The sequence below is a fragment of the Pelophylax lessonae genome (assembly GCF_965119305.1).
Source record: "Pelophylax lessonae genome assembly, chromosome: 12".
Taxonomy (NCBI): Eukaryota; Metazoa; Chordata; class Amphibia; order Anura; family Ranidae; genus Pelophylax; species Pelophylax lessonae.
Window position 1 is genome coordinate 211,475,870 of NC_138779.1, and position 22,127 is coordinate 211,497,996.

Below are 22,127 nucleotides of genomic sequence, written 5' to 3' on the forward strand. Positions count from 1 at the left end.
TTTTCCAAGGATATGGATTACTGGAACCATGTCCAGTGGTCTGATGAGACCAAGATAAACTTATTTGGTTCAGATGGTGTCAAGCGCGTGTGGCGGCAACCAGGTGAGGAGTACAAAGACAAGTGTGTCTTGCCTACGGTCAAGCATGGTGGTGGGAGTGTCATGGTCGGGGGCTGCCGGCACTGGGGAGCTACAGTTCATTGAGGGAACCATGAAAGCCAACATGTACTGTGACATACTGAAGCAGAGCATGATCTCCTCCCTTCGTAGACTGGGCCGCAGGGCAGTATTACAACATGATAACGACCCCAAACACAACTTCAAGACGACCACTGCCTTGCTAAAGAAGCTGAGGGTAAAGGTGATGGACTGGCCAAGCATGTCTCCAGACCTAAACCCTATTGAGCATCTGTGGGGCATCCTCAAACGGAAGCTGGAGGAGCGCAAGGTCTCTAACATCCCCCCAGCTCCGTGATGTCATCATGGAGGAGTGTAAGAGGACTCCAGTGGCAACCTGTGAAGCTCTGGTGAACTCCATGCCCACGAGGGTTAAGGCAGTGCTGGAAAATAATGGTGGCCACACAAAATATTGACACTTTGTTCCCAATTTTGACATTTCCACTTAGGGGTGTACTCACTTTTGTTGCCAGCAGTTTAGACATTAATGGCTGCGTGTTGAGTTATTTTGAGAGGACAGTAAATTTACACTGTTATACAAGCTGTACACTCACTACTTTACATTGTAGCAAAGCGTAATTTCTTCAGTGTTGTCACATGAAAAGATAGAATAAAATATTTACAAAAATGTGAGGAGTGTACTCACTTTTGTGAGATACTGTAGGTTAGTGCATTGTATTGCCATTAGATTTTATTTGCACCCTAACGTACCAAGGTAATGCATCCCCAATGTAGGTGCTTGTAGCCACCCACCCACTACCTTGCATTGTGATGCGCTATGTTGGAAACAAAATGGCTGATTTTTTGGCTGTTCCGGTTTTAATGAGTTGCCTAAACTCAATGCATGCTAAGCAAAACTGATGCAATGTACCGGGTCCGGTGGGCACCTTCCTGTAAGTAAATATGTAGAAGAATGTCGTTGTTGTGGCTGACACTCCTGTAATAAGCACCAATGGGATTTTTAGGTTTTATCGCATTTCATTTGCTATATTAAAGCGTAACTCCACTTTTATTGAGAAAAAAACATTCCCCTCTGGGTGATCTCTGTACATTAGAAGGAGTTTAACAAACTTTGTTGCAGATTCCTACCTTTTGGTCTTCTGAAGAAATCATTGTTTATTCCTCTGTGCTGAGTGGGTCTAATGGGAGTGGTTTCATAATTATCTATCAGCTGTGGCAGCTGCAGGGCTCTAATGAGGAAATCTGCTGGGCCTGCATCCCTTTAGACATGTTCCTATTGGGAGGATCTCACCAAAAATGACATTTTTGTTGCAGGGGATGCCAGAAATCTGACTTGTATCTTAGGGCAGACTTCTGGGAAAATTGGTGAGCCAATCACACAAGCAGGAAATTATGTTTCTGGGGGTGTGGTCAGTATACATTCTGTGTACAGAACAGCACCAGGCGGCCATATTGCTTTGCATTTCCAGAAAATTACAACAGCTGCAGATTGAAAAGGAAAGGTCATTTTGAATAACATTCAATTACAATATGATTTGTGTCGCGATTGTATACGCTATATTGTTTTTTCATTATTTGCTATTTTATTCCCCACGAAAGTGGAGTTACCCTTTAATGATTGGTTGTGTCTTATGAATGTAAAAGGTGAATGCTATGTATTATCTTTGCCGGTATACAGGGATGGGTCACAGAATGTTTGTCCCTTTCGGTGTCCCTTTTTAGTATTGGAAAACACTTGAATGTAATGCACTAATAATACTATCATGTTTCAGGGAGGAAAGAGAACAATCATGAAGACGTGGATTGGTTTAACAGTCCTGCTCCTGGGTAGGTACCTGAGGCCAACATCTACCTTCTAGGGTACCATCTGTGCTGATGCTTGAACGTTACTGCTGATATCAGTTCAAACCACCATAAAGATATCCTAATGGAGGGGTATTTAATTAAAACTCAGGGAGGTCCAGTCACTAAAATGTTCTTCTAGTCAAGGCCAGAATCTCCAGTCTGTGCTATCACTCAGAAAGATTGTACGCGTCCACTTTCCTTTTTGTGGTGCAAGCCACACTCTCTGGCACTTTGTTACTGTTTCCTCCACACACTGGTAATGTAAATGCCCCCATTAGCGTTCCCCCTTACATCAGGTGCTCCTACCGGAGTAATTAATTACATTGGGTGCACCCATTAGACTACCCCCATAGATCAATTACCTACTGTCTGAGTACCCCTTTATTTCAGGTGTCCCCATAAGAGTGCCCCCCTTAAGTGTTTTCCCAACAGAGTGCCACCTTACACCAGATAGTCCCATTAGAGTGCCACCTTACATCAGATATTCCCATCAGAGGGCCACCTTACATCAGATATTCCCATCAGAGTGCCACCTTACATCAGATATTCCCATCAGAGTGCCACCTTACATCAGATATTCCCATCAGAGTGCCACCTTACATCAGATATTCCCATCAGAGTGCCACCTTACATCAGATATTCACATCAGAGTGCCACCTTACATCAGATATTCACATCAGAGTGCCACCTTACATCAGATATTCCCATCAGAGGGCCACCTTACATCAGATATTCCCATCAGAGGGACACCTTACATCAGATATTCCCATCAGAGTGCCACCTTACATCAGATATTCACATCAGAGTGCCACCTTACATCAGATATTCCCATCAGAGTGCCACCTTACATCAGATATTCCCATCAGAGTGCCACCTTACATCAGATATTCACATCAGAGTGTTGAAGGGGCGGGGCGCACACATGATGTCACACCATACCTTGCGGGATGGCAGGAATGGAGATCACCGATGGCTGCTGAGGGGCAGGGATCTGGCATGTTAGACTGTCAAGCTGACAGTCTGGACAGGAACGTCGCTAGGTCCATGTTCGGACCGCGGTCCTCCATTTAATGACGGCTGTCCTAAAGCATTGAGCTGCATTAGGAAAAATGGTTGCAAGCTGTATTGTCCTAACAGATAAGAATGAAAAGAAAGTATCATGTATCTACCTATGTTCCTGGGTAGGTACACAAGACCATAACCTGCCTTAGAGGGTACTCTATAGCTGATGCTTGCATGCTACCACTCATATAAATTTAGAAAACCATAAAGATATCAAAACGAATACACCACTTGGAAAAAAGATTGAAAGCTATATTGTTCTAACAGATAAGAAAGATAAGAAGGTCTTGTGTACTTACCCCTGCTCCTAGGTAGGTACACGAGATCAACTGCTACCTTATAGGGTACAATATATGCTGATGCTTGCACATTACCATTGATATCAATTGAAAACACCATGAAGACATCCAAAGGCTGCACTAGGAAAAAATATTGCAAGCTTTATCGCTTTGGCAAATAAGAATGAAAAGAAAGTATCAGGTATCTACCCTTGCTTCTGTGTAGGTATTCTGTAGCTGATAATAATTTAAACCGTCATAAAGACATCCAATGCATTGACGCGCATTGGGAAAAAATATTGCAAGCTGTATTGTCCTAACAGGTAGGAAAGATAAGAAGGTCTTCTAAACTTGCCCCAGATCTTCTATACTCCTGCTCCTAGACAGGTACACAAGACCAACTCGATATAGACTTAAATGCAGCGCTGGTTAAAAATATAATAAAATAAGTCTCTAAAAGTAAAATATGTCTCTAAGTAGAAACTGGATCTTCCACCCGGGCAAGCCCGGACTGGCCATAGGGCAGACCGGGCATATTCCCGGTGGGCCGTGCCCGCGGCTCTCACTCATCAAAGTTCTCTCACTGCGGCCGGACCAGCATCTGCAGTCTGCACTCATTCACCTCCCAGGGGCTCACTACTCCGGCGCCTGACACTTCACAGCATAGGATTTAAATTCCCCCTGAGCAGCCGACACCAACGATGCCCCGTCCGAGCACACAGTGAGTGTCTGAAAGGGGGGGGGATCTCCAGCCTCTGCCCTCTCCATAGAGGTCACAGGATCGTCAGTGAGGGATCGGGCATCGGGCCCGGGTGTTCATGCCACAAGTTCATAAATGTGATCCTCCACCGTCACCAAAACACACTGATTCTTGCAACAATGGGTGGACTATTCCTCTCACAACAGTCAGACTACGCAGTGGGTGATTTAGAAGGATCACTCAGCCTTAGACTCCAGGTAATTTTTAATATCCAGGTCCCTCAGAGACATCCAAGATAAAATATCATGTAAAGAGTCAAAAAGAAAGACTCATAGCGTAGTAAATCTCTGACTAACAACCAGCTCTTCCCAAAGCACCTTGTCTCCTTGTTGATGGGGAAAAGGGCCTCTTCCCCACAACTCTGGCCTGGTGATTGTGGGGGTGCCTGGGGTGACAGCGCAGGGGGTCACCAAACATTCACAACAGAGGGCCAGTTTACTGCCCTTCAAACTTTAGGGGGGCCAGACTGTGGCCAGTTGGAGTAGAATAACCCCAATCTCAGTGGGAGCAGACAATGTCATAGGCTTGGAGGTCAGTGGGAGTAAAAAAATTAAATCATTGATGTCAGGGGGAGGAATAGTGCCTCATAATTGGTGTTAGCTTGAGAATTAGTTCCCCATCTCTGGTGTCAGTGGGAGGAATAGTGTCTCATATTAGTGGAAATTATAGTGCCCCAAGGGCCAGATAAAGGCAAGCAATAGGGCCATACCCAGCCTACAGGCCGCAGTTTGGAAACCCCTGATTTATTGGATTCTCAGAATAACCAAAAATTAATCTGAATTTACATTCAGACCGAAACAAATTGCACATGTCTAGTTCCCACTCTCTGGTGTCAGTGGAAGGAATAGTGCCCCATTTTTTGTATCAGTGGAAGGAATAGTGCCCCATTTTTTGTATCAGTGGGAGGAATAGTGCCCCATTTTTTGTATCAGTGGGAGGAATAGTGCCCCATTTTTGTATCAGTGGAAGGAATAGTGCCCCATTTTTTGTATCAGTGGTAGGAATAGTGCCCCATTTTTTGTATCGGTGGGAGGAATAGTGCCCCATTTTTTGTATCAGTGGAAGGAATAGTGCCCCATTTTTTGTATCGGTGGTAGGAATAGTGCCCCATTTTTTGTATCGGTGGTAGGAATAGTGCCCCATTTTTTGTATCAGGGGAAGGAATAGTGCCCCATTTTTTGTATCAGGGGAAGGAATAGTGCCCCATTTTTTGTATCAGTGGGAGGAATAGTGCCATATTTTTTGTATCAGTGGGAGGAATAGTGCCCCATTTTTTGTATCAGTGGGAGGAATAGTGCCCCATTTTTGTATCAGTTGAAGGAATAGTGCCACGTTTTTTGTATCGGTGGGAGGAATAGTGCCCCATTTTTTGTATCGGTAGTAGGAATAGTGCCCCATTTTTTGTATCAGGGGAAGGAATAGTGCCCCATTTTTTGTATCAGTGGAAGGAATAGTGCCCCATTTTTTGTATCAGTGGGAGGAATAGTGCTCCATTTTTTGTATCAGTGGGAGGAATAGTGCCCCATTTTTTGTATCAGTGGGAGGAATAGTGCCCCATTTTTTGTATCAGTGGGAGGAATAGTGCCCCATTTTTTGTATCAGTGGGAGGAATAGTGCCCCATTTTTTGTATCAGTGGGAGGAATAGTGCCCCATTTTTGTATCAGTGGAAGGAATAGTGCCCCGTTTTTTGTATCAGTGGGAGGAATAGTGCCCCATTTTTTGTATCAGTGGGAGGAATAGTGCCCCATTTTTTGTATCAGTGGGAGGAATAGAGGTCCTTCTTTGGTGTCAGTGGAAGGAATAGTTTCCCAAGGGGCGGATAAAGGCAAGCAAAGGGCCACATCTGGTCCACGGGCCACAGTTTGGAGACCCCTGCTCTAGAGAATAAAGAGAGGGACAGATAGAGAAAAAGAAGACAAGAGAAGAAGAGGGGGGTGGAAGTCATAGAACTGTCCATGAAGTTATCCTCTTTTCTGAATATTGAGGTAAGTACTGAGGCAGATGTTCACCTCCTGTGCCCAGGGTTCCCAAATACACCTAAACTGCTTAACCTAATCTTGAAGGACGTAGTGTTTATTTTATGTTCAAATAAGTAACAGGGTCTCTGAAACCAAACCTGATGTCTTCATATAAGTTTAAAAAATTTAATTATTTTCCTGTTTTTTCTTTTTTATATTTCAGCTTTGCCATCCGTTTTCTCCTCTGTTTGTAAGAAAGAAGGTATGGTTGATTTCCTAAACCACCATAAACTGCAATGGAGTATGCATATTGTCCACTGAATACTTAAACCATGGTTAGAAAACGAACATAGCCACCACATCTAAGGGCTACAATATATTACTTTTAATGGTTGATTTCCTAAACCACCATAAACTGCAATGGCGTACACATATTTTCCACTGAATACTTAACCACTTAAGCCCCGGAGGATTTGGCTGCTCAAAGACCAGGGCCTATTTTGCGATTCGGCACTGCTTGACTTTAACGGACAATTGCGCGATCGTGCAACGCTTTACCCAAATGAAATTGACGTCCTTTTTTTCCCACAAACAGAGCTTTCTTTTGGTGGTATTTGATCACCTGTGCGATTTTTTACTTTTTGCGCTATAAACAAAAAAAGAGCGACAATTTTGAAAAAATAACAATATTTTTCACATTTTTTATATGAAATTCCCCACCCCCCAAAAAAATGTAAAAATCTAAATTTTTTAACATTTTAGGCCAATTTGTTTTCTGCTACATATGTTTGGTAAAAAAAAATCGCAATAAGCATATTTTGATTGGTTTGCGCAAAAGTTATTGCGTTTTACTAACTACGGGAAAGATTTATGTAATTTATATTATTTTTTTTAACGAGTAATGGCGGTGATCTGCAATTTTGTTTTGCGGGACTGCGACATTGCGGCGGACAGATCGGACCCTTGACTGACATTTTTGACACTTTTGGGGGTACCAGTGACATTACTACAGTAATCAGTGCTATACATATGCACTGTTACTGTAAAAATGACACTGGCAGGGAAGGGGTTAACTTTATTAGAGAGCAAGGGGTTAAGTGTGTCCCTAGGGCCGTGCTTCTAACTGTAAAGGGGCGTGGCTTTTGATGTAACCACAGAGACATACGATCCTACATAGCAGGATCGTATGATCTCTGCTGTTACATCAAGGAAGAATGACAGGCGGCTTTGTTCACATTAGCCTCCTGCCTTTCTCCCTCTCTAGCGGGAGATCGCGAGTGACCGGCGGACATCGGACCCGCCGGGCACTCGCGCGGGGATGCAGGGGGCTGACCGCCGCAGTATATGTACTTGCGGCGGTCGGCAAGTGGTTAAACAATTGTTAGAAAACTAACATAGCCACCACATCTAAGGGCTACAATATATTACTTTTTTTTAATTTTGGGTTTATATACCCTTTATTTTCAGTTGTGACTTCACGTAGAGGCAGTGAGGTATACAAAAGAGCAGAGGGATGACCTAAGTGAAAATTACTGGCTCTGAACTCATGGCTGATAAAAGGGAAGCAGTATTGTTTTTCTTTCAGTAGCTCTAAAAAAAAATAATAGCCGGTTGCAGACTGAAATGTAAAAATCATTTTTATTAACTTAGAATTACGATGCGTATCACAGTTTTATATGTTGGGTCATTTAAAAAAAAAAAAATTGGACTTGTTATGCTGTTTTGCTATCTAGTAAGGTTACTTTGCGGTAAAGGCAAGGAAGCTCAGACCTCGGTAGTGGATAAATGTGCTTTTATTATACAAATATTAGGAATATAATACAAGACTGACAGATATAACAAGCAAGATGCCTAGCAAATAAGCTGAAACTATGGTCTGTAAACAGTAGAAATACACGTAAAAGTTACTTAACTAAGGTTACTGTGTGTTCTTGATCTCTGTAGCCAATGAGGACTCAGGCCTAATCTATTAGCAGTTGCTGGAGATCAGGCCAAAACGTCTTTAGGTATAGCTTCTTCCGGCTGGCACAGACCTTCCTTTGTGTTAAAGGAGTTGCAAAGGTAGAAGGTTTTTTATCTTAATGCATTCTATGCATTAAGATAAAAAGCCTTCTGTGTGAAGCAGCCCCCCTAATATTTACCTGAGCCCCCTCTCTATCCAGCAATGTCCACGAGTCCCTCGGCCATCCATCAGCTCTCCCTCCTGATTGGCTGAGACACAGCCGGGGCGCAATTGGTACCCGCCGCTGTCATTTAAAGTCAGTTAGCCAATCAGGAGAGAGGGAGTGGGGCCGATTTGCAGCTCCGTGTCTGAATGGACACATGGGGCTGCAGCGCATATCGGGTGCCCCCTTAGCAAGCTGCTTGCTGTGGGGGCACTCAACAGGAGGGAGGGGATAGGAGCAGTGAAAAGGGACCCAAGAAGAGGAGGATCCGAGCTGCTCTGTGCAAAACCAACTGCACAGAGGCGGTAAGTATAACATGTTTGTTATCTTTAAAAAAAAAAAAAAAAACTTTACAATAACTTTAGGGCATTATGAAGTCCTGTTGTTAACTTATACCTGACAACCTTTTACTTGGAAAAAATGTACCATCCCCACATGGGTGTGGCCCCTTTGAAAAAACTGAGCTTAGTGGGAGACGTATTCTCCAATTCGCCCTCTAGATGGCACTTTTGTATCATAACATAGGTTATATATATGTCAGAAAAGCCAAGCGATTTGTACAGGTCACAGAATTGTTTACAGTAGTTACAGAAACAATAAAAACTTCTAATTGTCAACTGAAATGGGAAAAATATTTAATTGTTCCCATTGTGATCAACAGCATTTGTTTGAGGAGTCCACTCAAAAGTAACCTGATTTCTGTTTCCAAGACCAACTACTAAACAGATTCTTCCATGTACAGTAAAGTCTGAGAATAAAATCATAAAACAGGCATATATTTATATTAAACGCAACACATATTCCTTACTGATGCGTTTGCTATTTTGATCTTTTTTTTTTTTCTGCAGGCACTAATCTTTTCAATTATGGGCCAGCTTTTAATGACCTAACAACTCCAGAAGAAGATGACGGTGCAACGGATGAAATTGCCTTTCTCCATTCTTTCACTCTCTTTGGGGAGACACACCGATCTGGTTACGTAGGTTTTATCTTACTGAATCCACCATGACTATGAGAAATACTTAAAGTGGTAGTAAACTGCCATTTTTTTAAACCTGCAGGGCAAAGTTATAATGTGCTAGTATTAGGGATCGACCGATTATCGGCACCACCGATATATGGGGCGCCGATATGAACTTTCCCTGATATATCGGAATCGGCCCCTGAAGTTACCGATATTGCCAATATTTAGTGAAAGTGCTGTACTGGAGTGATGCCTGCAGCTAGAGGCATCACTCACCACTCCCACTGTCTTCTGCGGTTCGCACGGGTCTCCCATTCCACCGGGAGACCCAGGCATCCTACCTGCACGGCCGCCGAAGAGAAAACCCGATCAAAGCAGCATTCGGCTCTGATCGGGTCTCCATGTGAAAAACCCGGAAGTGACATCACTTCCGGGTACTCGGCGGCAAATTCAAAAAGCTGACAGCATTCAAAACATGTTCAAATGACGTTCCTTGGGGGCGAATGCGCCGGTGACGTCACTGGTGGCTTCACTAGTAAATATCTCCTAAATGATGCACGTTTAGGAGATATTTACTGTACCTATAGGTAAGCCTTACTATATCGTCAATGGGAGTTTACGCCCACTCCCAGAACTTCAGACAATTTAGGTAGGGTGGGGAAGGGTCACATTCCGTTTCAGGATTTAACGGTCTGAGGTGTATACTGTATGGGATTGAAAAGTCAACTGTGATTTTAGGGTATTTCAGCTCAGTGGTGGAAACATCTGTAGTGAGTTCATGCCAGTCCAAACTGTGGGTTTAAGACTGCTTGTTATTAAAAAAAAAACTAAAGCAATTCCTTACATCAGAGTTTTCAAGGCAGGGGTCTTTAGCACAGTCAAAATAATACTGAGCCCCCTGCTTTCTCTACAGCAGCGCCACCGCTTAAGCCACAACCCTGGCCTTTGGCTTTTGATTGGTCCCTCAGACCATCTTGCCCAGCTCTCCTAGCTCCCTGAGTTCTCCTGCCTCTGTAGTTGCAGCACCCTGCTGCACAGGCCCACTCCCTGGCCTCTCAACCAGGTTCGTTCGGCCCCCTAATCTACATGCAGGGCTGCCGGACGCATGGATACCAATAGGGGATTTTTTTTTTTGGGCAGAGCACTGCGCCCTGAGCCCGCCCAGTTGTATGACAATAGCGAATGAATATTCATATTATCACACTGCTTTTCCTCCCAGCCAATCAGGAAGCGGGGTGTGAGACCCCTTTACCGATTGGCTGAAAAGCGAAGCAATTTTACTGGCCACTGGCCAGGAAGAGGGAGGGGTTGTATGGCCGGAGGAGACTCACAGCCGCTCGGGGAAGGAGCAGGTAAGGATGCTGGCTGTCTGGCTGGGCAACCAGCCATCTGTCCTGGGAGGGGGGAGGAGGGAGGGGTTGGTAGATTTGATTGCTGGCTGGCCATCCCGTCGGGGAGGGGTGGGTTTTGACACCCCCCCCAAACTTTCATTCACCAGCAGCCACTGCTTGTACACTACAACTGCTAAACTTGAGTTTAGGAGCTTTTAGAGCTTTTTTTGCCAAAGCTCCTAAACTCAACTCCATAAAAGCCTGTATGTCAATGTATGTACATATGGGCTTGATTTACAAAAGGAAAATGGAGCGTGCACTCTCTAGAGCTTAGTAAATGAGCAGAAGCTCTGCTGACTTCAATCATCCAATCACATGCAATCAAAAATGCTATTTTTTTTCTTTTCCCTGCATGTGATTGGGTATTCTTTGCAAAGTGAAACTTTTCCTAATTTACTAAGCTCTGGAGCAACTGCACAGTCTATTTGTCTTTAGTAAATCAACCCCATAGGCTTTTACCAGAGTCTAGGAGCTGCTGTGGTTAGAGGAGCTTCAACCCCCCTTTCCTGAACGCGGAAGAATCGCGTTTAGAAAAGGGAACATTTTGACCACCGGCCGGCAGAAAATGCAAAACCGCGGCACGATTTTGCTGCACTTTTGTCGTGTTTCGCATTTTCCAGCTGTCCGCGCTCAAAGTAGGCCATGTGTGCATGAAGCCTAAAAAAGTTTTTTTTTTTTTCTTTTTTATCCTGTAGGTAAACAACAATGGCGCAATTTCCTTTAAAGGTCCAGTCGCTGATTACACCCCTGATGCCTTCCCCCTGGAAAAATTCAGTATGATCTGCCCTTTTTGGGGGGACGTAGATAATGAAGATGAGACAGATGCCTTCATTTACTACAGGCAGGTCGTTGACGAAGATTTCCTAGCGTGCGCAGGTCTTGAGATCAGAAATCATTTTGAAGATATGGGGGAATACGAACCTGAGTGGATGTTTATTGTAACCTGGCACAACGTACCTTATCATGGAAGCGAATCAAACAAGGTAAGAGATGGTAAATGGGAAATTAATACGTCCACACACACCAACACAGGTTGAACTGGATGGACTGTTGTCTTTTTTCAACCTCAACTAGTATGTAACTATGGTGTCAATTGATGCCACGTGCCTGAGGTGTATCTAACGTCACTTCCAAAGAGTTGGAGGCCTGATCTCTTCTTGCAGATGCCAAACATGTATTTGGTAGTGGATCATCCTGGGCAGGGCTTTTTTTTCTCAGAGAATAGGTGCTGGAACTCCCCCTTCTAAGTTACTTAGTGCCTCCACCCCTACCCACCTTCGAGCATTAACCCTTGGTTCCACCCCTACCCACCTCCGAGCATTAACCCTTGGTTCCACCCATGCCCACCTCCGAGCACCGACCCTTGGTTCCACCCCCTACCCAGCTTCTAGTACAGCCCCTTTTAGAAAATATAGAGCCAAGTATAATTTTGTAGTGGAATGTATGGAATTTGGTTATGACAACAAGAAAAGCAATAAAATAGAACCCCCACAGCCAGCAGCAATAGATCCCCCCTCCCCCTAGCAGTAGCAAACGATCTCCCAGCAGCCAGCATCAATAGACTCTCTAGCAGCCAGAAACTGCAGACTCCTCACTAAACAGTCGATTCCTTCCAGCAACAATTGACCCCCAGTATCAAAAGATCCTCCACCAGCAACAATAGATTGCCATGCAAAAATATATCCCCTCCAGCAACAATAGATCCCCCAGCAGCCAGCATCAGTAGACCCTTCAGCACCCCTTGCCATGGCATACATTTAGTGCTGGAGGTGCCGGAACTGCGTTCCTCCGCGTTCCTGCTGAAAAAAAGCCCTGATCCTGGGGGATGCAATGAACAAACCATTGCCGAACCATTGAAAATGTTAATACGTGGATGTTGAGAAGTTAATAATGCCTGCTTTTGTTTTATGTTTCAGACAAACACCTTCCAGTGTCTGCTGGTCTCTGACAAGTACCAGAGGTCTGTTGTCCTTTTCCTGTATGAACAAATTACATGGACAACAGGCACGGCCAGTGGTGGAGATCCGAAGACTGGTCTTGGGGGCATCCCTGCTCAGGTATGGAAACCAAATGCGGCAGAGATAGGATTATGAACTGAAGCATAGCTAAGCCCAAGAACAATTATTTGTTCTTCAGCATGTCAATGTCAGCTTACCCGTATGTATTTGTGTGGCATTCGTTTTCTTTTTCAGGTTAACATAGAAACATAGAAACATAGAATGTGTCGGCAGATAAGAACCATTTGGCCCATCTAGTCTGCCCAATATATCTGAATCCTATGAATAGTCCCTGGCCCTATCTTATATGAAGGATAGTATATTTTCAGGCTAAGTACATTTTCTACAAGTTCAAAATATACACTCACCAGCCACTTTATTCGGTACACCTTGCTAGTACCGGGGTTGGACCTCCTTTTGCCTTCAGAACTGCCTTCATTCTTCGTGGCATAGATCCAACGAGGTGTTGGAAACGTTCCTCAGAGATTTTGGTCCATAGGGACATGATAGCATCACGCAGTTGCTGCAAAATTTGTCAGCTACGCATCCATGATTCTATTGGATGAGATCTGGTGAGTGTGGAGGCCATTGGAGGACAGTGACCTCATTGTCATGTTGAAGAAACCAGTGGTGAGATGATTGGAGCTTTGTGACATCCTGCTGGAAGGAGCCATCAGCAGATGGGTACACTAGGGATGAACATGGTCAGCAACAATACCCAGGTAGGCCGTGGCGTTTAAACCATGCTCAATTGGTACTAAGGGGCCCAAAGTGTGCCAAGGCCCCCACACCATTACACCACCACCACCAGCCTGAAACATTGATACAAGGCAGGATGAATCCATGCTTTCGTAGTATTTACGCCAAATTCTGACCCTACCATCTGAATGTTGCAGCTGAAATAAAGGCTCATCAGACCAGGCAACGTTTTTCCAATCTTCTATGGTCCAATTTTGGTGAGCCTGTGAGAATTTTAGCCTCAGTTTCCCGTTCTTAGCTGACAGCAGTGGCACCTGGTGTGGTCTGCTGCTGCTGTAGCTCATCTGCTTTGATGTGTGTTGCGTTCAGAGATTGTATTCTGCATACCTTGGGTGTAACGAGTAGTTATTTGAGTTACTGTTGCCTTCCTATCATCTGGAAACCAGTCTGCCCATTCTCCTCTGACATCAACAAGGCATTTTCCTCTGCACAACTGCCGCTCACTGGATATTTTCTCTTTTCCCCACCATTCTCTGTAAACCCGAGAGATAGTTGTGTGTGAAAATCAGCAGAAGATCAGCAGTTTTTGAAATGCTCAGACCAGTCTGTCTGGCACCAACAACCATGGCACGTTCAAAGTCACTTAAATCCCCTGTCTTCCCCATTCTGATGCTCAGTTTGAACTTCAGCAAGTTGTCTTCACCACATCTAGATGCCTAAATGCCTTGAGTTGCTGCCATGTGATTGGCTGATTAGCAATTTGTGTTACCAAGCAATTTAACAGGTGTACCTAATAAAGTGGCCGGTGAGTGTACATGTTCATGTTCCCAAAAGTCCTTGTAACTTCCTGTGTAGGAGTGTGCTAGGAGGGGACATTTTTTTTGGGGGGGGGGGGGATTTGTCTAGTAGGGATGAATAGGGTGTATTTGTGCTAGGAGGGGAAATTTGTGGAAGAGGGGGTTTGTGCTAGGAGGGGGATGGGGGATTTGTGCTGGAAGTGGGGATTTGGAGGGAGGGGGAAGAGGTTGTGTACTCAGAGAGGAAATTTGAGGGACTTGAAGGGCAGAGGATTTGTGCTTTTTTTATTTGGAGGGGGGTACAAAATTTGTGCTGGGGGGGGGGGGGGTTTCAGCAGGGGAAGCGGATTTGTACAGGGAGGATTGGGAATTTATGCTTTCAGTGCACAATTTGGCATGTTTGCTCTGGGCTCTAGGTGACCTTGTCCCGGCACTGGGGGCACCTGACCCAAGCCGCTGCTCTGTGTGTCCACTCACACACGGAGCCACAACTTGGCTCTGCCCCCTCCTACTCCTGATTGGCTCACTGGCTGTCATTGGCTCCCATTGCTGTCAATGGCCAATCAATAGTGCGAGTCCCTGGAGAGGCAAAGCTCTTGTGAACATCGCTGGATTGAGAGGGGGCTTAGCTAAGTATTAGGGGGACCCGCGGGGGAGGGGGCTACTGCACACAGAATGTTTTTTGACCTTCATGCATAGAATGCATGAAGGTAAAAAAACCTTGTGCCTTTACAACCACTTTAAGGTAAAAGCCTTTCCCTTCTGCCCCCCCCCCCCCTATCTCAATCCAGCGATGTACAGGAGAGCAGTGGCTCTCTCAGCTCTCTCTCTCTCCTCAATGAACATGGAGGCAGAAGCAGGTGCCATTGGCTCCTGCTGCTGTCAATCATAGCCAGTGAGAAGAGAGTAGGGGGCGGGGCCAAGCTACGCTGTGTGTGTCAATGGACACACAGAGCCGGTTTAGGAGCAACCATGAACAAATGCCCCCATTGCCAGCGGCTTTCTATGGGAGTACTCAGCGGGGGAAAGGAGCCAGGAGCGCCGTCGGGGGACCCAATCCAGTGGAAGAGGATGATCTGGGCTGCTCTGTGCAAAACCTTTAGAATCACTTAAGAAAAAACAGCAATGAGCATTTTCTAGGCTAGTAGGCAAGTGATTTTTTAACAAATGGCATGGGGAACTGGGCAGTGCCCTGGGGGGGACATGTACTGAAGAAAGAAAAGTTTTCTTGTAATCCCATTTGGCAAGGAGCAGCAATTTTTAATCAACGTTTAAAGGGCTAAATGCTTCCCTCTGTGCAGCCAGGGATATCCTTCATTAGACCATTATCCTAGATGAGGGTCTGGTATAGATGTTAGTAGGGGATCCTACACAAAAATAAGAAATTGAAATGTGGCTCTCCCTAATGGGGTAAACAAAGGGACAGGAGAGTGGATAACATCATTAAATAATTATGGCCATGGCCAAATTTGGGTAATGTCAGTGCCAAAAAAAATGGTCATGTGACCATATTCTGTCATTGTCAGCCGCTATCCCTGCCCCTTTGTGTACAAATAGAAAAATAGTTTGTTCACTCTGCAAGGGAAATTCCACTTTTCAAGGGAATTTGCTCCAGAGCTTAGTGAACGTGCCAAAAACAAGAAAATGATGCATGGTTCTTCCTAGTGGCAAGTCAGTGGGGAGGCAAATGTTAAGGTGGTTCTAAAGGCTTACATTTTTTTTTACCCTAATGCACTACCTGAGATGCAAAACAGGATAAACATAGGTGATATCAATTCTAGTTAAAATTCTGTGCACAAAACAAGCCAACTATTTTCCAGTTTGGATTAAGTCTATTTTATTCAGGCTGCTATATTAAAAATCATCCACTAGATGGCAACACAGAGCCAGAGCACTCAAAGTGCACTCCCTGGTGGGGTAAACAAAGAGATTTGGGGAGAGTGGATGACATCATTGACTAAATATGGCCATGTGGCCCCAGAATAAAACATTATCATGCTTTCTCATTAAAATGGACATTGTTAATCTTATTTTTGTATTTAATGCTCAATAAAAGCCTTTTATTGGGAAAAAAAATAGAATGGACACCTTCTTTAAAAAAAATCTTTCACATACAGGCTGGCTTCAATACAGAAAAGTCCTACTTTAATATGCCATCATCTAGAACAGAGCATATAGTAAACATCATAACCACCAGCAACATTGGATTACCAGGAGTGTGGATCTTTCGTGTTGATGATTTCAGGGTACCAGGTGGCTGCATATACAAAGGTATGATTATTGTGCCAGTGAGGATCCCAAGTAGGGTCCCACAATCAATTTAAGAACTCTCCAAAATACTCTAGGATTGGTCATTGGTTGCAAAAATGCACCACTGTTTAGGTTACATAGTTAGTCTGGCTAAAAAAAGACATAAGTCCAACTAGTTAAGCCAATAGAAAGAAAAAAAAAAAATATATATATATATATACTGTTGATCCAGAAGAAGGCACCCCCCCCCCCCCCCAATAAAGCATAATCCACTTTTCTCCAGCAGGGGAAAAAAATCCCTTCCTTATCCCCAAGAGGCAATCAAGTATTCCCTGGATCAACTTTATCTATAAGTGTTACTGTAGTATCCAGTTATATTATGTACATTTAGGATCATATGTGGTGATCACATGGTGATCATATCCCCCCTTAATCTCCTCTTCTCAAGAGAGAATAAATTCAGTTCCTCTAATCTTTCCTTGTAGCTGAGCTCCTCCATGCCTCTTATCAATTTGGTTGCCCTTCTCTGCACTTTCTCCAGTTCCCCGATATCCTTTTTGAGAACTGGTGCCCAAAACTGAACTGCATATTCCAGATGAGGTCTTACTAATGATTTGACAGGGGCAAAATTATATCTCTCTCTCTGGAGTCCATGCCTCTGTTAATTCAAGAGAGGATTTTGCTTGTTTTGGAAACAGCAGCTTGGCATTGCATGCTATTATTAGGCTTATTATCTACCAGAACACCCAGATCCTTCTCCGCTATGGATTCCCCCAAATCCTTCTCCACTATGGATTCCTCAAGATCCTTCTCCACTATGGATTCCCCCAGATCCTTCTCCGCTATGGATTCCTCCAGATCCTTCTCTGCTATGGATTCCCCCAGATCCTTCTCCGCTATGGATTCCCCCAGATCCTTCTCCGATATGGATTCCCCCAAATCCTTCTCCGTTAATGATTCCCCCAGATCCTTCTCCGCTATGGATTCCCCCAGATTCTTCTCCGCTATGGATTCCCCCAAATCCTTCTCCGCTATGGATTCCCCCAGATCCTTCTCGGCTATGGACTCCCCCAGATCCTTCTCCACTGTGGATTCCCCCAGATCCTTCTCCACTATGGATTTCCCCAGATCCTTCTCCGCTATGGATTCCCCCAGATCCTTCTCCGCTATGGATTCCCCCAAATCCTTCTCCACTATGGATTCCCCCAAATCCTTCTCCACTATGGATTCCCCCAGATCCTTCTCCACTATGGATTCCCCCAGATCCTTCTGCGCTATGGATCCCCCCAGTTCTACTCCCCCTAGTATGTATGATGCATGCATATTCTTAGCCCCCAAGTGCATAACTTTACATTTGTCAACATTTAACCTCATTTGCCACATAGTTGCCCAATGAAACAGAGCATTGAGGTCGGCTTGTAAGTTGGAGACATCCTGTAAGGAAGTTATTCCACTGCACAGAGTGCATCCAGAAAGTATTCACAGCGCTTCACTTTTTCCACATTTTGTTATGTTACAGCCCTATTCCAAAATGGACTAAATTCATTATTTCATTATTAAAAATAAAAAAATCCCATGTTCATAAGTATTCACAGCCTTTGCCATGACACTCAACATTTAGTTCAGGTGCATCCTGTTTCCACTGATCATCCTTGAGATGTTTCTACAACTTGACTGAAGTCCACCTGTGGTCAATTCAGTTGATTGGACATGATTAGGAAAGGCACACACCTGTCTATATAAGGGCCCACAGTTATCAGTGCATGTAAGAGCACAAACCAAGCCATGAAGTCTAAGGAATTGTCTGTAGACCTCCGAGACAGGATTGTATGGAGGCACAGATCTGGGGAAGGGTACAGAAAAAATTCTGCAGGGTTGAAGGTCCCAATGAGCACAGTGGCCTCCATCATCTGTAAATGGAAGAAGTTTGGAACCACCAGGACTCTTCCTCGAGCGGGCCACCCAGCCAAACTGAGCAATCGGGGGAGAAGGACCTTAGTCAGGGAGGTGACCAAGAACCCGATGGTCACTCTGACAGAGCTCCAGTGTTTCTCTGTGGAGGGATGAGAACCTTCCAGAAGAACAACCATCTCTGCAGCACTCCACCAATGAGGCCTGTATGGTAGAGTGGCCAGACGGAAGCCACTCCTCGGTAAAAAGGCACATGACAGCCTGCCTGGAGTTTTCCAAAAGGCACCTGAAGGACTCTCAGACCATGAGAAACAAAATTCTCTGGTCTGATGAAACAAAGATTGAACTCTTTGGCCTGAATGGCAAGTGCCATGTCTAGAAGAAACCAGGCACCGCTCATCCCCTGGTCAATACCATCCCTACAATGAAGCATGGTTCTGGCAGCATCATGCTGTGGGGATTTCAGAGTCAGGAACTGGGAGACTAGTCAGGATCGAGGGAAAGTTGAATTCAGCAATGTACAGAGACATCCTTGATGAAAACCTGCTCCAGATCATTCTGGACCTCAGACTGGCCATTAAGTCCAAGGAATTGTCTGTAGACCTGCAAGACAGGATTGTATTGAGGCGCAGATCTGGGAAAGGGTACAGAAACATTTCTGCAGCATTGAAGGTCCCAATGAACCCAGTGGCCTCCATCATCTGTAAATGGAAGAAGTTCAGAACCAGCAGGACTCTTCCTAGAGCGGGACACCCGGCAAAACTGAGCGATCAGGGGAGAATGGCCTTAGTCAGAGAGGTGACAAAGAACCCGATGGCCGCTCTGACAGAGCTCCAGCATTTCTCTGTGGGGAGAGGAGAACCTTCCAGAAGAACAACCATCTCTGCAGCACTCCACCAATCAGGCCTGTATGGTAGAGTGGCCAGATGGAAGTCACATGACAGCCCACCTGGAGTTTGCCAAATGGCACCTGAAGGACTCTCAGACCGTGAGAAACAAAATTCTCTGCTCTGATGAAACAAAGATTGAACTCTTTGGCCTGAATGGCAAGCGCCATGTCTAGAGGAAACCAGGCACCACTCATCACCTGGCCAATACCATCCCTACAATGAAGCATGGTGGTGGCAGCATCATGCTGTGGGGATTTCAGAGTCAGGAACTGGGAGACTAGTCAGGATGGAGGGAAAGTTGAATTCAGCAATGTACAGAGACATCCTTGATGAAAACCTGCTCCAGAGCGCTCTGGATCACAGACTGGGGTGAAGGTTCATCTTCCAACAGGACAACGGCCGTAAGCACACAGCCAAGATAACAAAGGAGTGGCTATGGGACAACTCTGTGAATGTCCTTGAGTGATCTGAAAATGGCTGTGCACCGACGCATCCCATCCAACGTGAAGGAGCTTGAGAAATTCTGCAAAGAAGACTGGGAGAAACTACCCAAAAATAGTTGTGCCAACCTTGTAGCATTATATTAAAAAAGGCTTGAGGCTGTAATTGGTGCCAAAGGAGCTTCAACAAAATATTGAGCAAAGGCTGTGATACTTATGTACATTTTTTTTTTTAGTTTTTTATTTTGCAAAGATTTCAAGCAAACTTCTTTCACGTGGTCATTATGGGGGATTGTTTGTAGAAGTTTGAGGAAAATAATGAGTTGAATCCATTTTGGAATAAGGCTGTAACATAACAACATGTGGAAAAAGTGAAGCGCTGTGAGTACTTTCCGGATGCACTGTAGCTTGGTGTCATCTGCACCTTTGATACAGTATGTATTGCCATCTGTGTCCCAGTTGAAGATGTTTCTCCTCGTCACTTCCGCAAGACCGGGAATGAATGTAAATCTCTCCGATGGGGACGCATAATAGAGTAGGGGTGGATTAGAACTTTTGACAATGTTTTTGCCTTCATGGTGACAATCAGCCACCCATTTCAAGGATAGGAATTTAACCACTTAAGCCCCGGAGGATTTGGCTTCTCAAAGACCAGGCCCTATTTTGCGATTCGGCATTGCGTGACTTTGAGGGACAATTGCGCGGTCGTGCAACACTGTACCCAAATTAAATTGACGTTCTTTTTTTCCCCACAAACAGAGCTTTCTTTTGGTGGTATTTGATCACATGTTTGATTTTGATTTTTTGCGCTATAAACAAAAAAAAGAGCGACAATTTTGAAAAGATAATATTTTTCACATATTTTTATATGAAATTTTTGAAAAAAAAAAAAAGGAAAAAATCTAAATCTTTTAACATTTTAGGCCAATTTGTTTTCTGCTACATATTTTTGGTAAAAAAAAAAATCGCAATAAGCGTATTTTGATTGGTTTGCGCAAAAGTTATTGCGTTTACTAACTACGGGAAAGATTTTATGTCATTTTTATTGTTTTTTTCTTTTTAACTAGTAATGGCGGCGTTCTGCGATTTTTTTTTTTTTTAGCGGGACTGCAACATTGCGGTGGACAGATCGGACCCCTGACTGACATTTTTTGACACTTTTGGGGGTACAGGTGACATTACTACAGTAATCAGTGCTAAAAAAAATGCACTGTTACTGTAATAATGACACTGGCAGGGAAGGGGTTAACCCAGGGGTGATCAAAGGGTTAAGTGTGAGCCTAAGGGGTGTTTTCTAACTGTATGGGGGGGACTTGTGGAATCAACACAGAGACCTGTGATTGTGTAATTTGACATTAGTAATTGACATTACTACAGTAATCAGTGCTATAAATATGCACTGTTACTGAAAAATTACACTGGCAGGGAAGGGGTTAACTTTATTGGTGATCAAGGGGTTAAGTGTGTCCCTAGGGGCGTGATTCTAACTGTCAGGGGGCGTGGCTTGTTAGATCATCACAGAGACATACGATCCTACATAGCAGGATCACATAGCCTCTGTCATGATCTAAGGGAGAATGACAGACGGCTGTGTTTACATCAGCCGTCTGTCTTTCTCCCTCTCCTGATCGTGAGTGGCCGGCGGACATCGGAGCCGCCGGTCACATGCGCTGGCTAGGCAGGGAATGAGCGGGGGCGGCAGCGTGCCATCGGCGGCGCGCGCTCGCCCCCTACAGGCCCGTGGACGAGCGAGTATCCCTACGTCACTTTGCCTGTAGAGGGCTGACTGCCGCAGTATATAGTTGTGCGGCAGTCGGCAAGTGGTTAACTTTTCCCTACTCTATCCGGAACTTTTTTTTAAAAAAAAATAGTTTGATCAGTAAACTGTGGACTGTATGAACAGGATAGTGATTGCGATTCTTGTATTTTCGTCTAATTTTCATTGCGGTTGTTCTGTTTTCAGACAGTTTCTTGAATCGGGGACAGACCGTGTGGATGGACAACGTGTGCTCAAACAAATGCTCTTGCAGGCATAATGGAAAAGTTGAGTGCGAAGAAAAAGGATGCGATGAGGATCTCGTCTGTCTGCCCGCCGGACGCAACTTCTTATGCCAGATCAATGAAGTAGATTGTTAGGTCTCCCAGGCGTCTAGAGGCAGGGAGCCTCCCCAAGGCCAAAGACCTTCGTTTTTACTTTCTTCTCTTCTTCAACTAATCATCTTTCTTAGACAGCATTGTAAACTTAGAAGAGAGACTCAATCATGTCACTGCACGCTACTCCGCTATCTCAGAAAAAAAAGTCTTTAGATGAAAATAGGATTTCCACTGCACATGACTTTATTCTTTTGGCTTGTGCTTTCCTTCCTGCGATTTTCCTAAATTTTCCAACTTTCTTTGGTAGCTTCCTTCCTGTTTTTTTTTTTTTTTTTAATTCTTTAAGGTGGCTAACTTCTCTTAGCCTGGGATATGGTTTGGCTCTCCTGTTTCTGAATAGAATTGTAGGGCAGATTTACATTATATTTCAGTGCAACTGAAAACACTTTCCTTGTCAGTAGAAAGAAAATGACTGAAGAACACAAAA

General features: G+C 44.4%; 1 protein-coding gene across 1 annotated transcript; it reads left to right on the plus strand.

The window, feature by feature from the left end:
• Nucleotides 1–1,928: 1,928 nt before the first annotated feature.
• Nucleotides 1,929–22,127, plus strand: LOC309568347 (alpha-tectorin-like; the record flags this gene model as incomplete). Its single annotated transcript, XM_082274010.1, has 7 exons — nucleotides 1,929–1,965; nucleotides 6,266–6,304; nucleotides 9,056–9,186; nucleotides 11,258–11,545; nucleotides 12,479–12,619; nucleotides 16,173–16,326; nucleotides 21,510–22,127. The coding sequence occupies 7 exons, from the start codon at nucleotides 1,929–1,931 to the stop codon at nucleotides 21,680–21,682; spliced, it is 963 nt and encodes a 320-aa protein (XP_082130136.1). The 3' UTR covers nucleotides 21,683–22,127.